This window comes from Equus przewalskii, chromosome 19, assembly GCF_037783145.1.
Source record: "Equus przewalskii isolate Varuska chromosome 19, EquPr2, whole genome shotgun sequence".
Lineage (NCBI taxonomy): Eukaryota > Metazoa > Chordata > Mammalia > Perissodactyla > Equidae > Equus > Equus przewalskii.
The window spans coordinates 29,144,401-29,160,595 of NC_091849.1; the positions used below are offsets into that span (position 1 = coordinate 29,144,401).

A 16,195-nucleotide genomic window follows, 5' to 3' on the forward strand; every position below is an offset into this window, starting at 1 on the left:
CTCATGACACAAACTTTAAGAAAAATTTTACATTTAAGGAACTCCAGGAAGCTTCTGTTTCCTTCATTCCCTCATCTTTGTGTCTCTTCACTTAGGCTATCATTTATAAAGTTCAAATCTTGTCCCTCCCATTGCTAGTTTAATTTCTTTCCTCTATTCTTCACATTGATGGTATAAGGAAAACGCATTGCCAAGAGATAGGCTCTAGGTGCTAACCACCTCAGTAGCTGACGGTGACTGAATCCTCTTTATGCCGATTCCTTTCTTGCAGCACACCTAATCTCAAATGAACTGCAGCAAGAACCCTGACTTTGTCCTCTCGGGGCTGTCCAGAGACCCAGAGAAATGGCAGCTCCTCTTTGGTCTCTTCCTGGCCCTCTACTTGCTGAGCCTCCTAGGGAACTTGCTACTTCTGCTGCCTATTGGTGCTGACATCCGTCTCCAGACTCCCATGTACTTCTTCCTCAGCCAGCTCTCCCTGGTAGATCTCTGCTTTACTTCCACTACAGCCCCAAAAATGCTGGAGGATTTGTGGACCAGCAACGCATCCATCTCTTTCTCTGGATGTCTGACCCAATTATATTTCTTTGCTGTTTTTGCTGATATGGACAACCTGCTTTTGACCGCCATGGCTATTGACCGCTATGCTGCCATCTGCCATCCTCTGCACTATCCACTGCTAATGACTCCTTGCAGATGTGGGCTACTGGTGGTTGGGTCATGGGGAGTGGCCCACTCTGTCTCTCTTGTACATGCCCTGTTGCTATCTCAACAGTCTTTCTATATTAATCAAGAGATTCCTCACTTTTTCTGTGATTTTGGCCCACTTTTTCAACTTTCTTGTTCTGATGCTCACCTCAGTGAGGAAGTGCTGATGGCTCTGACTGGAATTTTAGGAATCAGCCCTCTCCTATGCATCATAAGTTCTTATGTCCATATTTTCCATGCTGTAGCTAGGGTTCCATCAGCACAGGGGAAAAAGAAAGCCCTGGCCACATGTAGCTCCCACCTCTCCATGGTCATCCTCTTCTACAGCACAGTCTTTGCCACATACCTGAAGCCCACATCAACTTCTCACCCCCCTGGGGAGCTGGTTGCTGCTGTCGTGTATACCCTGGTAACTCCCACTCTCAACCCTTTTATTTATAGTCTGAGAAATAAGGATGTGAAGAGTTCACTGAAAAGGGTTCTGGGCATAGAGAGTTTGTGGAATTAAGAATAATCCCCATAGCCAAGCATTTTGGGAAAAATCCTTTACCATCACATTTATAAAGTGAGTCAGTTAACACCAACATTGTCACAGAGCATTATACAATATATTGGAAAGAACGCTATATAGAAATTAGGAGAACTATGTTCTAGGTCCCACTCTAGGTATGGGTTTATATGTATGCCGTAAAGCTGATGGTGAGGATTTTTATTAAACCACTGATAGAAAAGGCAACGGTAATCAAAATGGTGGTATTGATGGCAATAGATGATCAAGTTTCGATAATATTAGTATTACAAGGCAATTAAAGAACAGCTAATCCAATCCAGTTTTAAGTATATGTATACCCAACTGCTTTGTGAATACAAACATTTTTCTTTTTCTCTGAATGTCCATCCTCCAGTTGGACACCAGATGGCACTGAAAAACAACATATCAAAGAGTGATAATATATAAAGGCTGATGAATATATATATACATAATATGTAATAATTATATCAGTAACATGTAAAACAGAATATGATATATATTACATTGTAATATAATGCATATAATTATTTATATAATATAGATATAATGTACCTGAGGGTGAATTGGATGAACTATCTTTAAATTACTTAGTAACACTAATATTATTAAAACTTGATCATCTATTACTATCACTACCACCATTTTGATCACCATTGCTATTTCTATCAGTAGTTTAACAATGAAGATCCTTACCATCAGCTTTACTATAGTCAATATCATCTTTGTTATCAGAGTCACTATACAAATTACTATCTTCAATACTACCCCCATCTTACCATGAGTAAGAGAGTAGAAACTTGTTCTATGCAGTTTTTCTCCTTTGAACGCCTCATTTTCAAAATGTTTTATCTGTGTGTTTGCACTATATTTGAGGGTGTCTGTCAACCTTCTACCAGTCATTGCTGAGAATTGAAATATTGGTAACAATAGGAAAATTTTTAAGAAATATTCTTATTTTTTCTAATAGAGTTAAAGAATATTTCCCAGTAAAGTTTGTGTGTGTTTGTTTTCCACACCAGCAGCCAACTTTATTGACCAGTTACTATGCATTGCAAATTCTTCTGCAAGCAGCTTATTTTTATTGAGGTAAAAATTGGTGTATAACATTATCTAAGTTTCAATTGTACAACACTAGAATTCGACAACCATATACACCACAAAGTGATCATGGCCAAAAGCATAGTTACCACGTATCCCTATACAATTGACCCATGTAAGTTTTATTCATGACTTTTGTTCTTCAATAGTAGAGTATCTATGTATCACTCGAAAACTGGATTCTTTTTTTCTGATACAGACTGTCAAAGAGTGATGCAGCGAAAAGATCAATTGCATTGTATTATACAGAAAATAGTCTATTTAACTTTTGATTTATATAAAATGCAAGTTATTAAGGATAGAAGTAAAACAAAACCACAAGTAAGCAATAAACCTAATTTGAAATATGAAAAATTCTACAGGACAGGTAACCCAACTTCTACAATAAGTCAATGGTGCAAAAAATAAAAGGAGAGGAGAACTGCTGAGAAATAAATAGACTAAGAAACATAATGTAAGGTGCATTCTGGGAAGCTTGTTTGCATCCTAATTTGAAGACATCACTTAAAGATAATTGGGGAAATTTAACCATGGTTTGTACATTTGATGATAAGAAAATATTGATAGTCATAAGTACCATAATAGCATGATGGGCATGATTTTTTTAAATGTCTTTATCAGTTTAAGAGCACACTAAATACTTATATGTGGAAGATGTACTTACATAATTTACACAACATCTAAAACTTGCTTTAAAATTTTCCAGCAAAAAAAAAAAGTGAACTGTAGGTAGTTGAAACAATATTGGCAAAATGTTGATGTCAAAACTTAATGGTAGCTACATAAGGGGTTCATTCTGCTACTCTCTCTACTTTTCTGCATGTTTGAAATTTTCTACAATAAACAATTAAAATGAATTAGGAAAATGCATTCAGCTTTATATTTTTAAATATATACATGTCCTTAGACCTGACAGTTCAAGTACCAAGAATATATCAAAGTAAAATCTGGATATAAATGATGTTTTTACAGTGAAAGAATTGAATACAACTAAAAATTCCCAATAATAAAAGATTATTTAAACACATCATGTTTAGCTATACTATGAAGCCCAGAAGAATAAAAAAATACATATTTTATTGATCTTGAAAGATGGTCATGACATAATGTTTGCTGGCAAACTAACTTATGAACTCAATGATCCAATTTGCTTATGTAGAATGAAATTCTGCTGTTATACAACAATGATATAAATAGCCAATACTTCTAGTTTTCTTTTGCTGTTACTATTTTTGTTTAAGTATTTTTCTATATTAAATATCCATGGCCTATTTAATAAAGAAATAATAGAATTTAAGGCAAAATTTTTAAATCTAGCACTTCAAAATTGCCATACATCCTCTCTTTTTTTGGAACTGTAGAAGGGTTAGAGAGGAATAACAAAACAGACAAAGTTATTCTTCTCCAATCTTGGAGGACTTTGAAATGGAGAGATCTGAACTCCAAACTAAAATCTTCAACACCATTTTTCTTAAATCAACTGTTTCAACTTCCTTATGTAGAGACACCTTCTGAGTGGCTAATGAACCAACTTGTTCCAAAGAATGTAGATCACAGCATTGAAGATGGTGGCAATCACGGTGTAAAGCAGGGTAAAGATCTTGGAGAGGAGTTGGGAGTGGATAGCAGAAGGTGTAATGTACACGACCATGAGAATTCAATAGAATATGGACACTACAAGTGGGAGGAGCATGTGGAAAAACTATTTCACCTGCTAACTCCAGCAAGAGAACTCAGCATAGCCACCACAATTCAGGATAAGATGTCAGAATCAGTCCAAAGGGAACAGTGAGGCAGAACAGAAAGAGAAGGAATATTGTCACCTGGGCCACTCCGGGATCTGAGTAAGCCAGCACCACCAAAGGCATGAAGTTGCAGTAAAATTGGTCTATGTGGTTGAAGCCAAAGAACATCATATGGACCATTAGGGCCACAACTAGTCCATCTACCATGAAGCCAGAGAGCTATTCTGCAACCATCAGCTCCAAGAACTATCTGGGCCCCATCAGGAGTAGCTGATCTCCAGACAGCAATCATCTGCAGTGACAGCCAGCAGGAAGGAATCAGCTATGGTGAGGGAACAAAAGATACAGAACTAGCACAAACAACCAGCCACAGAGATAGATGCCTCCTACGGGAAGCCCTCCCACATTTTTGGCAATACGTTAGAAATTATCAAGAAAGGACAGATTGATGTAGAGATTCTCAAGGAAGGACAGGTCAGGAAGAAATACCTGGATGTGTCAAGACTCTGGCAGCTAACCATGGCCACAATAATTAGCACATTGCCTATGGTGATGTCGGCATAGTTGGCAGTGATCACAATAAAGAAAGGAGATGCAGCTCAAGTATGTCATAGAAACCAAGGAGGACAAATTCAGTAATTGTTTGGTTTGCTATTGAGACAGTCTCCATGTGGACCATCCAAGTTTCTGCTTGGCAGTGTTGAAGGGAGAAATTTTAATGTGTCTTTAATCTTCTACGCCAAGCCTAAGATTAGTAGGACTAAAACAAAAGGGTAAAAGTGAGTCTCCAAAACAAAGATCACTTACACGCGTCTTCATTTGTCCTTTTCAGTTGCTTATTCCTTCTCCCACTCCTATTCTTCCCTGAATTCCTTAATTATTCATATTTTTCAAGACTTGGGAGAATTTATCCAAAATTACAATTTCAGTTTTTTTCAAAACCCTTTACCTTATTATTTCAATCTAATATCTCTCTGATATAGTAAATTCCACTATCTTAATCTGTATAACCAGTCAAATATAGCCTTCATTGTGAGCAACCATGTAATATCCTCTAAGTGACTGTTAGGGATGGCCCATCATCAGCTCAAAATCAGTATGATTTAAACTCTTGTGTTTTCCCCAAGCACAATCAACTCTATTAGAGTGGTTTGAAAATTATTCCTGATACCTAAGCTTCGTATATCAGAGTCATGTTTATTTTAATGATCTCTTTCATTTCCCATTCTCCAAGCAGTGAAATTTCATCAACTATTCCTTGGAAAATTCTTATATGCCTTCCTCTCTACCCTATGCCTATCTTAGCACAATGTCCTACTGCGTAGCCATTTAGTTTGTAGTTTTTCCTCTCCCTTATCACAATAATCTTCCTTAAATACTGCTTCATCAGGTCATTCAAGCGTTTATAGTGGAAATATGACAAATTATAATGTCAGGGGAAGTGTAGGTGCTGTGAGAGCAGTGAGAGACCAACCATATACTGGAACTGTGATGGGATAGGGGGAAGACAGGCGAAGCAAGGTCAGAGAAAGCTTCCTAAATAAGGTAGCAAGTAGGCTAAGTTTTGAAGAAGAATAAACAATTGGCCAGGCAGAAGACAAGTAGTAGAGAGGGCATTCCAGGTAGGAGAGGCATATGTGAAAGCAAAGCTGTGTAATTGAGCATGGCACTTTGAGGATCTAAAAATGAGTCTGTGTACATGTAGAGAGGATCTGATCTGGAGATGTGTGTTTTATACTGAAAGAAAGTATAAGTAAATGTAGATGTAGCTATGTAGATACATATATACATCAAGGCTTAGTGTTTTTCTAAATTGTAGAATTAACAAAGGAACTACAAAACAGTCAGAAAATAATTAACAAAACGGTAATAGTAAGTCTTTACTTATCAATACTTTCCATATAGATGGATTAAATTACCCAGTCAAAAGACTCTGAGTGACTTAATGGAAAAAACAAAACAAAACAAAACAAAACAAAAACAAAAACAAAAGATCCAACAATATGCTCCATACAAGCGACTCACTTTAGGAAACCTATAGGATGAAAGTGAAGGGATGGAACAAGATATTTCATGCAAATGATAACCAAAAGAGAGTAGCTGTGAATTTATAAGCATACAAAACAGACATATCATATAAAATAGACTTCTTGTCAAAGCAACATAAAAGATCGAGAGATAAAATATCACTGTATAATGATACATGAGTTAATTCATCAAGAAGATATAACAATTATAAGTATATTGGGGCATGTAATATATAAAGCAAATGTTAAAAGAATTGAAGGGATAAATAGACAACAGTACAATACTAGGGGACTTCAATACTGTATATTCAACAATGGATAAATTATCAGACAGGTAATCAAAAAAGAAACAGTGGGATTTGGGGCCAGCCTCATGGCCTAGTGATTAAGTTTGGCACACTCTGCTTCAGCAGCCCAGGTTTGTGGGTTTGGATCCTAGGAGTGGATCTATACCACTTGTCAGCCATGCTGTAGTGGTGACCTACATATAAAGTAGAAGAAGATTGGCATGGATGTTAGCTCAGTCCTAATCTTCCTCAGCAAAAAAAAAAAAAAAAAAATATATATATATACATATATATTGACCTAATGGACAAAACAGACATATATAAAACATTCGAAACCACAGTTTCAGAACACAAATTCTTCTCAATTACACAGGGAACATTGTCCAAGTGTTAGGCACAAAACAAGTTTTCACAAATTTAAGAAGATTGAAAACATATCAAGTTACCTTCTGACCACAATAGTATTCAAATTAATGACCATAACAAGAATAAACATGGAAAATTTTAAAACATGTGGAAATTAACCAACACACTCCTGACAACCAATGAGTCAAAGAAAAAATCCAAAAGGATATCAAAAAGAACTTTGAGGCAAACAAATACAGAAACACAACATACCAAAACTTATAGGATGCAGCAAAGCAGTTCTAAGAGAGAAATTTACAGCCATAAGTGCCTACATTGAGAAAAAAGAAAGATCTCAAACAGCCTAACTTTACACCTCAAGCAACTAGAAAAAGAAGAAGAAATTAACTCGAAATTTAGCAGAAGGAAGGAAATAATACAGATTAGAGCTGAAATAAATGAAAAAGAAACTAGAAAGACAACAGAGAAAATTGATGAAATTGATTTGTTGTTTTGAAAAAATAAAAAAATTAAGAAACTTTTAACTAAATTAACCAAGAAAGACAGAGAGTCCTCAAATAAATAAAATTATAAATAAATAGGAGACTTTCCAATTGATACCAGACAAATACAAAGGATTATAAGAGACTACTATCAACAATGATACACCAACAGACTGGATAACCCAGCATTAAAAAAAAATTCTTAAATATTCAAACTTCCAAGACTGAATCATAAAGAAACAGGACATCTGGACAGACCAATAATGAGTAAGGTGATTGAATCAGTAATCAAAGCCTCTCAACAGAGAAAAGTCCAGGACCTGATGGTTTCATTGGTAATTCTACCAAACACTTAAAGAATATTTGACACCAATCCTTCTAATAGTCTTCCAAAAAACTGAAGAAGAGGGAAGACTTCCAAAATCATTTTACTTGGCCAGCATTACCCTGATACAAAAACGAGACAGAACAGAGCAAAAAAAGAAAAAACATAGGCCATTCCTGATGAACACAGACGCAAAACTCCTCAGGAAAATGCTAGCAAACCAAATTTAAGAGCACATTCAAAGGATCATAACTATGAACAAATGAGATTTATCCTTGGTATGCAAGAATTGTTTAACATGTGCAAATTAATAAACATGATACACCACATTAACATAAGTAGGGATAGAAATAACATGATCATCTCAACAGATGCAGTAAAAGCATTTGACAAAATCCAATGTGGTTTCATGATAAAAACTCTCAAAAAATTAGGTATAGAAGGAGCATATCTACATAGTAAAGCCATATGTGACATGCTACAGCTAACATCATACTCAATGGTGAAAAGATGAAAGATTTTCTTCTAATATCAGAACCAAGACAAGAGTGCCCACTCTTACCATTTCTATTCAACATAGTACTGGAAGTCCTAGCCAGAACAATGAGGCAAGAAAAAGAAATAAACGGCATCCAAATTGGAAAAGAAGTAAAATTGTCTCTGCAGATGGCATCATCTTATACACAAAAAACCTTAAAGACCCCACTAAACAACTATTATAACTAAACAAATTCAGTAAAGTTGCAGAATACAAAATCAACATACAAAAATCAGTCATGTTTTTATTCACTAACAACTATCCAGAAAGAAATTATTAAAATAATCCCATTTGCTATAGCACCAAAAGGAATAAAATACTTAGGAATAAATTTAACCAACAAAATGAAAGATCTGTAAACAGAAAACTGTAATACATTGATGAGAGAAATTGAGGTAGAAAATAAATGAAAAATATTCCATGTTCATGGATTGGAAGACTTACTGCTGCCAAAATGTCCACGGTGCCCTAAGAGATTTCCAGATTCTATGCAATCTTTATCAAAATTCCAATGGCATTTTTCACAGAAATAGAAAAAAAAATCTTAAAATTCATATGGAACAAAAAAGAAAACGCAAATAGTTAAAGCAATACTGAGAAAGAAGAACAAAACTGGAGAGCTTCCTGATTCCAAACTATGTTTGAAAGCTTTAGTAAAAAACAGTACAGTACTGGCATAAAAACAACCAAATAGACAAATGCAAGAGAATAGAGAGTCAAAAAATAAATCCACACATACACAATTAGCCTTTAATAATGATACCAAGAATACACAATGAGGAAAAATGTTCTCTTTGATAGATGGCATTGGGAAAACAGTACATCCATGTGTGAAAGAATAAAATTGGACCCTTGTCTTAGACTATGTTCAAAAATTAACTCAAAATGGATTGCAGACTTCTGCGTAAGACTTGAAACTGTAAAACTTCTAAAGAAAACACGCAGAAAACCTCCTTGACATTGGTCCTGACAATGATTTTTTGGACATGACACCAAAAGCAAAGCAATAAAAGCAAAAATAAACAAGTGGAACTACATCAAAGTAAAAAACTTCTGCAAAACAAAGGAAACAATCAACAAAATGAAAAGGCAACCTACAGAATGGAAGAAAATATTTACAAACCATATATTCGATAAGCGATTCATATCCAAAATATATAAAGAACTACAACTCAACAGCAAAACAAGCAAAGGAACTGAATAGAAATTTTTCCAAAGGCAATATATGAATTTTCAGTAGGTAGATGAAAAGATTCTGATTGCCACTAAGTATCAGGGAAATACAAGTCAAAGCCACAGTGAGATATGATCTTACTCCTGTTAGGATGACTATTATGAAAAAGTCAAAAGATAATAAGTGTTGGTGAGGATTACACTGTTGGTGGGAATGTAAATTGGTAGAGACACTGTGGAAAATAGTAGAGGAGTTATCAAACAATTCAAAATAGAACTACCATATGATCCAGCAATCTTCCTTCTGGGGATATATCTAAAGGAAATAAAACCACTATCTCAAAGAGATATTTGCACTCCTTGTTCACTTCAGCATTATATACAGTAGCCAAGATACAGAACTAACCTAAATGGAATATTATTCAGCCAAAAAAGAAGGACATTCTGCCATTTGCAATAACATGGATGAACCTGGAGGATGTTATGCTAAGTGAAATAAGCCAGATACAGAACGTCAAATACTGTATGATCTTAATTATATGCGCAATCTAAAAAGCCAAACTCACGGCAGCGGAGAGTAGAATGTTGGTTGGCAGGGGCCAGGGAGTGGAGGAAATGGGGAGATTTGGTCAAAGGGTACCAACTTTTAGTGATGAGATAAGCAAATTCACGGATCTAATGTACAGCTTTGTGACTATAATTAATAATACTGCATTTTATACATAAAATTTGCTGAGACAGTAAGTAGATCTTAAGTGTTCGCACTGCAAAAAAAAGTGAATAAGGTGGTGGATGTGTTAATTAGCTTGCTTGTGGTATATGTATATCAAATCATCACCTTGTACATCTTAAGTATGTACAATTTTTATTTGTAAATTATATCTCAATGAAACGAATAAAGAAGAAAAAGAAGAGAAACAGTAAATAAATTTTAATTCAGTGTGAGTTTTTATTCTGTTAACTCTCTTCAAATATATTTGGCAATTACTCTACAATAAAGCAGAAAAAATATTTTTAAAAAAACATTAATTTAAGCATATCTCAGTTTTGTTATCCCTTAAGAGAGAAGAAGGACAAATTCTCACTATGAAAGAAATTAACATGAGGGTGCCCTAACTCCCTCTACTCCATAACACACCAATTGAAACTTAAAGAGCATGAAGATCCACTGCTCTCCATCTCCATCTACTTACTAAAGAAAATAAACTATGGTGCATTAGGAAAGATTGAAGATCGATCTTTTCACGGTCCGATCGAAGAAGTAGTAACACTAGATATTCCAGAGGAAAACTGTAGGATTTCCTGCAACGAGTTTGGAAAAAAAGACTTTTGACTGTATCAGTGGAAATGTGTTACTGGCTAAAGAAGAAAGGCTGTAAAGACTACTTTTTCAGGTTTTTTAAAAGCAGCTGTGGACTAAACTGTAAAGAATTATATACCTCAAGGACATTATGCTAAGTGAAATAAGCAAGTCACGAAAGGACAAGCATTGTATGACTCAGCTCATATAAAGTATCTATTGTACTCAAAATCAAAGAAACAGAAAGTAGAAAGGTGGTTTCCAAGGACTGAGGGGGAGGGAAGAGGGAATTCAGTTTTGCAAGATGAAAAAGTGCTATAAATATGTGGCACAACAATGTGAATATACTTAACACAACAGAATTTTACACTTAAAAATTGTTAGATTTTATTTAGTATTATATGGTTTTTACAATAATATAGAAATACATATATATAGAACAAATTATATAAATACACACATATATATTTATTTATACTACAAAACAGTTTGACTTTAGACAATTCTAATAATAATATAATTATTTTATCACCTTAAAAAAATTATACAAAAATAGGAAATTGACCTGGAATAACAAGCCTGCTCTCTAAAGATAGAACTATAAAGAGGAGAATGTGTGCTAATATTTCCTGAAGATTTGAGAATGATGGAGTTTCCTCCCTTTAGCCCCTTCCCTCCTTGTGCTCAATCTGAAAAAATGCAGAACATTGGGTAGAAATGTCATCCTAATCACCCTGCACTCCCCAGAGCAGACTGGGAACGTAGTGTACTTCTCTCCTTCACCCTCCATCCCCTTTTTTAGTTCCCAGACTCTTCTGTCCTTTCATGGTAAGTCCTTCCCTTTATCACAAAAGAGGGCTGACAATTGCCAAGAGGGGAGAGGCCCCAGAGAACCAATTATGGATTTACTGAAGAGCAACCTTAGATGAACTAGAAATACCAGTCCCTTGAGACACTGGTCTTTTTCTAGAGGAGGTTCCTAAACTGTTGGCTTGACCAAAAATGGTGCATAAACCAGAAGAGTCATATGGGAACCCACCTTTCCATCCCTAGCTGGACTAATACCTCTTCACAACACCAGACATCTCATTCCCCACTACCGAGTACCTTCCCCAGAACTTACCACAAAATTCTTCTAATTTTTCTGCAACATCCCTAACCGCCCCCACTACCACCACCGATAGTGGTCCTCTCAGAAGACTGTTCTCAACCTTCACTCCCCACCCTACAGCCTCGAGACTCTTTCCCCATCCCAGGCAACTATTTCAATAGAAATTACTCTTGGTAGGAGTGTTTTGTATATATCATCAAAGGCTTCCCAATGCTGAGCCTGCTTTAAAGGGAAGGATGCAGGCATGTTATTACAGAATAAAGTCCAAACTGCTATGTGACCTTTTCCATATCCTCCATGCCCCAATGCCTGCCCAACAACTTATCTCTCACTGTTCTCTCCTGTGAATGCTTCACAGAAATCAGGCTGATCCACGGACTTCTCATCCCCAAATGTGTGTTCAGGTACTTCTCTGTCACCTGTCTGCATCAGATGCAAACTACAGCCCCACTTTCTCCCTGACTAACAGACCAACAGAGAAAACTCCTTTCTCTGAAATACAAGGAGCCTGCTGTCTGTAGCCTAGAGAAAAGGTCACATTACTTTTAAAATTTAATAGCTTAAATGATAAATATGATATATCCTTATTGTGACACTTCAAATATAATAGTAGTCTTTAAAAAGATGAATATTCTTTCTTCCCCTAAACACTCCACCCAACTGATAAAGCTACTGTTAAGATGTTGCTCTCTATCTTTATATACTTTTCCCTTTATTTATGCAAACATTCGAACTTACTACCTTATGAACTTCCCTAGATGCCAAAGATCTCTATGATATTTTGTTAAATGGAAAAAATAAGATGAAAACAGTGTGCTTTAGTCTGCTCCCATTTGTGTAAAAAACAATATACCACTCACATGTTTATATGTACACAGTCAAGCAAGTGCAGTCATGCCCTGCAAAATGACCTTTCAGTGAAAGACGGACTGCATACGTGACGGTGGTCCTATAAGATTAATACCTTAGGGGCCGGCCTGGTGGCGCAGTGGTTAAGTGTACATGTTCCACTTCAGCTGTCCAGGGTTCACCAGTTCAGATCCCGGGTGTAGACATGGCACTGCTTGGCACACCATGCTGTGGTAGGCGTCCCACATATAAAGTAGAGGAAGATGGGCATGGATGTTAGCTCGGAGCCAGTCTTCCTCAGCGAAAAGAGGAGGATTGGCAGCAGTTAGCTCAGGGCTAAACTTCCTCAAAAAAAAAAAAAAAAGAAAGAAAGAAAGATTAGCACCATATAGCCTAGGTGTGTAGTAGGCTACACCATCTAGTCTTGTGTAAGCACACTCTAAGATGTACGCACAATGACGAAATGGTCTAATGAGCATTTCTCAGAATGTGTCCCTCTCGTTAAGCAACGCGTGATTGTATTAACTAGGTGTACCTAAATTCTAGATAGGAGTACCAGTAATTTGAGGTGGTAGAAAGATGTAATTTTATTACATACATCTTTAACTTTTTACCATGTAAAATTTTTACTGCTTAAATTATTTTACATCTTTACCAGTTACCATGTAAACTATTATCTTTTTAAATTTATTTTATATTTATAAAGTTACAAAAGAAAAGATGCATATTGTAACAAGTGAAAAAATGTGAAAACAAAGCATAGCCCTCTCTCCCAACCATTATGCCTCTAATGCCTCCTCCCCTCCACCCAGGATAACCGATGTGAACCCCTGGTATGGATTCCTGCTTAGTTTTCCATACATATGAAATATGTATATATATATGAATATTTTAACATTAAAAATAAAAGGCTAGTCTCTAAAATAAAATAAATAGTCTCTGTTTATTCCCTCCAAACATTTCACCCAACTGATGCTACACACATGCAGCAAGACACACATGTACACACAGCGGGGAGTTAGCTCTGGCTGACTGATGGGTTGATTTGAGAGTTTGTTTTTATCAAAATAGACTTATAATATACATATTGCTGTCACATTTACTCTTGTCATAAACAATGTGTGTATACACATAAACACTTCATGAACACCCTCACAAAGCAGTATAGACCTCCTTATATTGAAATGTATTTTTGCATAAAAATATACACAGATATAATTTTATATAATTGGTATCATAACATGAATAGTATAGTGGGAATTTAGAGCTAGGTTTTGATGAGTATTTCTACTTTTGGCTTTCCAGTGCTTTTCTTTTCCATTTCAGACATTTTCCTTTTTCCCACACACACCATCCACTCATCTATCAGCCTATTCTCATATAACCCATGTCTAGAATCAGTTGTGTATCCTTCTACACTTTTCTCTGTGGTAGAAAAATACACTTAACAAATACACATTCACACAAGTGAATAGCTACTGATATAATTATTTCGTTGTTTTTAATAATAGTGTTGAATTTATAGCATATATGTACCATATTAAATTCAACCATTTCCTTAAAATTGGACCAGTGTATTTTATTACAATGTTGCAACAAGCATTCTATTCAAAATATCTCTGCTTACTAATCTCCTTTTCAGAAATAAATTTCCAGAAGTGTGATTCCTGGATCAAAATACTTGCCGTTTAAAAATTTTAATAAATATTTCCATATAGCTTTCAACAGAAGCAGTAGTAATCTTCAAAGGCACATGAAAATATCTAATCCTCAGACTTTCAAACAGTATTTAATCTTAATACACTTTGAAAATATTTGCCAATCTGATGTGGAGACATGTTATCCTATTGTTGTTTTAATATGCATTTCCTTGAGAAATAATGAGAACTTGAATTTCTCCCTCCATTGGTGTATTTTTATTTTTTCTTCTGGGCTTTACATTTTCATTTTAATTTGGATTGTTTTTCTTATTATTTTAAGATTTTTTTCCATATTAGGGAAAATTTTATCTTTTGGCCAACTAAAGTATAAGCTGCTTTAGAGAGCCAGATACGTTACTTTCAGCACCTAGAAAATTTGTCCATATATATGAACAGAAAGCATGAACTTTGACAAGCTTGAGAGCAGTCATGACTCTGCCTTAACCCCATAAGGCACAAACTCACTGAAGAGTCTCAGTGTAAAAGTCTGGATTGGGGAACACAAACATGTCTTTGGGTATTTTATACTCTTCCATCAATTTCACATGCATTACTCATTTCTCACAGCAATTTTCTGGTTGATATAAGGAACCCCACTCTTATGAACAAAACTGTTTGGATAAAATCTTAATTGAAGGAAGTTTAAGTTTTTTGGTAGCAATTTTATGGTCCTAACGTGGAGTAGTGCTGGTCCAAATATGAAACTGAAGAGAAACACCACTTCAGAGAGGAATCAAGTTTAACATGGGAAAGTCTGAATAACCTTAACTTTGAGATATATTTGGCAAATATCTGTAAGGTGAGCACAAGAGAACTGATAAATTCAATTTCCTAATTATTAGCTCAGATTCTAGGCATAAATATTATGACATAAGCAATGACAAGCACAACCTCCTGTTGGAGAATGGGCAAGTCAGGGAAAGGGACCACTACATATTTGACAGCAAAACTAATGAAAGTATATAGACAGTCAGGTTGACTCTCCTTGCTCCTTCTCAATCACTCCAATCCTGGAAAATAAAATAAAATTTAAAAACATCATGAATTTATACAAGGAAAATTAAAAATAGAGTTCATAATACTAAATCTAGGGTTCAAAGAGAAAATATAAATATGCCCCTATAAGTTCAGATTCCAGTACAGCTAAGAAGAAATGTGATTCTTTCTTCCAGAGAAAAGAATGCCAAGAGGCTGCTAACCTGAGATTATCCAGGCAGCTGTATAAATGCCCTGAAATAACCATGGGAAAGAATGGTATTAGATACAGGGGAAGTTGATGGAACAAAATCTGTTAATCAAGAAACGAGTGAGAACAAGTCTCTGTGGAGATTTTCAGGTTTTTGATATAAGTGATCTGTACTTTTTCTTTTACTCAGACGAGGTGGAGAGGTATGGACAATATAAATTATTACATTTCCTCTCCATCAATAGAATTCTCTAAGTTAGCTCAGTGGAAAGACCTGAATTTCAGTTCCTTCAACATAAAACCATTTGGCTTCACCATTTCCATTGCTGTGTCAATCACTGAGCAGCATTGTCATAAAAGTTTGCAGTTGGACACAAAGAGGAAAAGTAAAATTGAGGAAAGTGTAGAAATGTTCAGGTGCAACTCCATCCCTGCCATCCTGATTCTGGCAACATGCTGAAAACGTATACAAGGAAAAGGATATAAAGGTCTTATGAGACATGGGTGCTGAATGTAGAGTTCTACTGGAAAGATCAAATTATTCACAAGAAAATTAAAGGCTTCAAGACAGGCAGTGGATCTGTAAACCAGAAGACCAGAAGGCTCCAGTTACCACATTACCATATACAACAGGGTGACCTTCCACAAGCCCTCTCATCTCAAGGCTGCAGTCCACTCATTGTAGATGAGGTTATTGGATGCGGATATCCAGGTCCAGGTGCTGCTCTGAAAAACTGTATGGCCCTCTCTGAATAATAAGAATTCAGG

The 16,195-nt window shown here is 35.6% G+C and overlaps 1 protein-coding gene and 1 pseudogene across 1 annotated transcript; one reads left to right on the plus strand and one right to left on the minus strand.

Moving 5' to 3' along the window:
- The first annotated feature begins 286 nt into the window (after positions 1 to 286).
- On the plus strand, positions 287 to 1,216 carry LOC103544313 (olfactory receptor 1f45-like). The gene has a single exon (XM_070583886.1). It carries the CDS (start codon positions 287 to 289, stop codon positions 1,214 to 1,216), a length of 930 nt encoding a protein of 309 aa, XP_070439987.1.
- Positions 1,217 to 3,809: 2,593 nt separating this feature from the next.
- LOC139077188 (olfactory receptor 11A1-like) lies at positions 3,810 to 4,762 on the minus strand (annotated as a pseudogene).
- Positions 4,763 to 16,195: the final 11,433 nt, after the last annotated feature.

Bases quoted from the DNA above. Each gene is read 5' to 3' on its own strand.
- LOC103544313 (XM_070583886.1), top strand. From the start codon at position 287: ATGAACTGCAGCAAGAACCCTGACTTTGTCCTCTCGGGGCTGTCCAGA.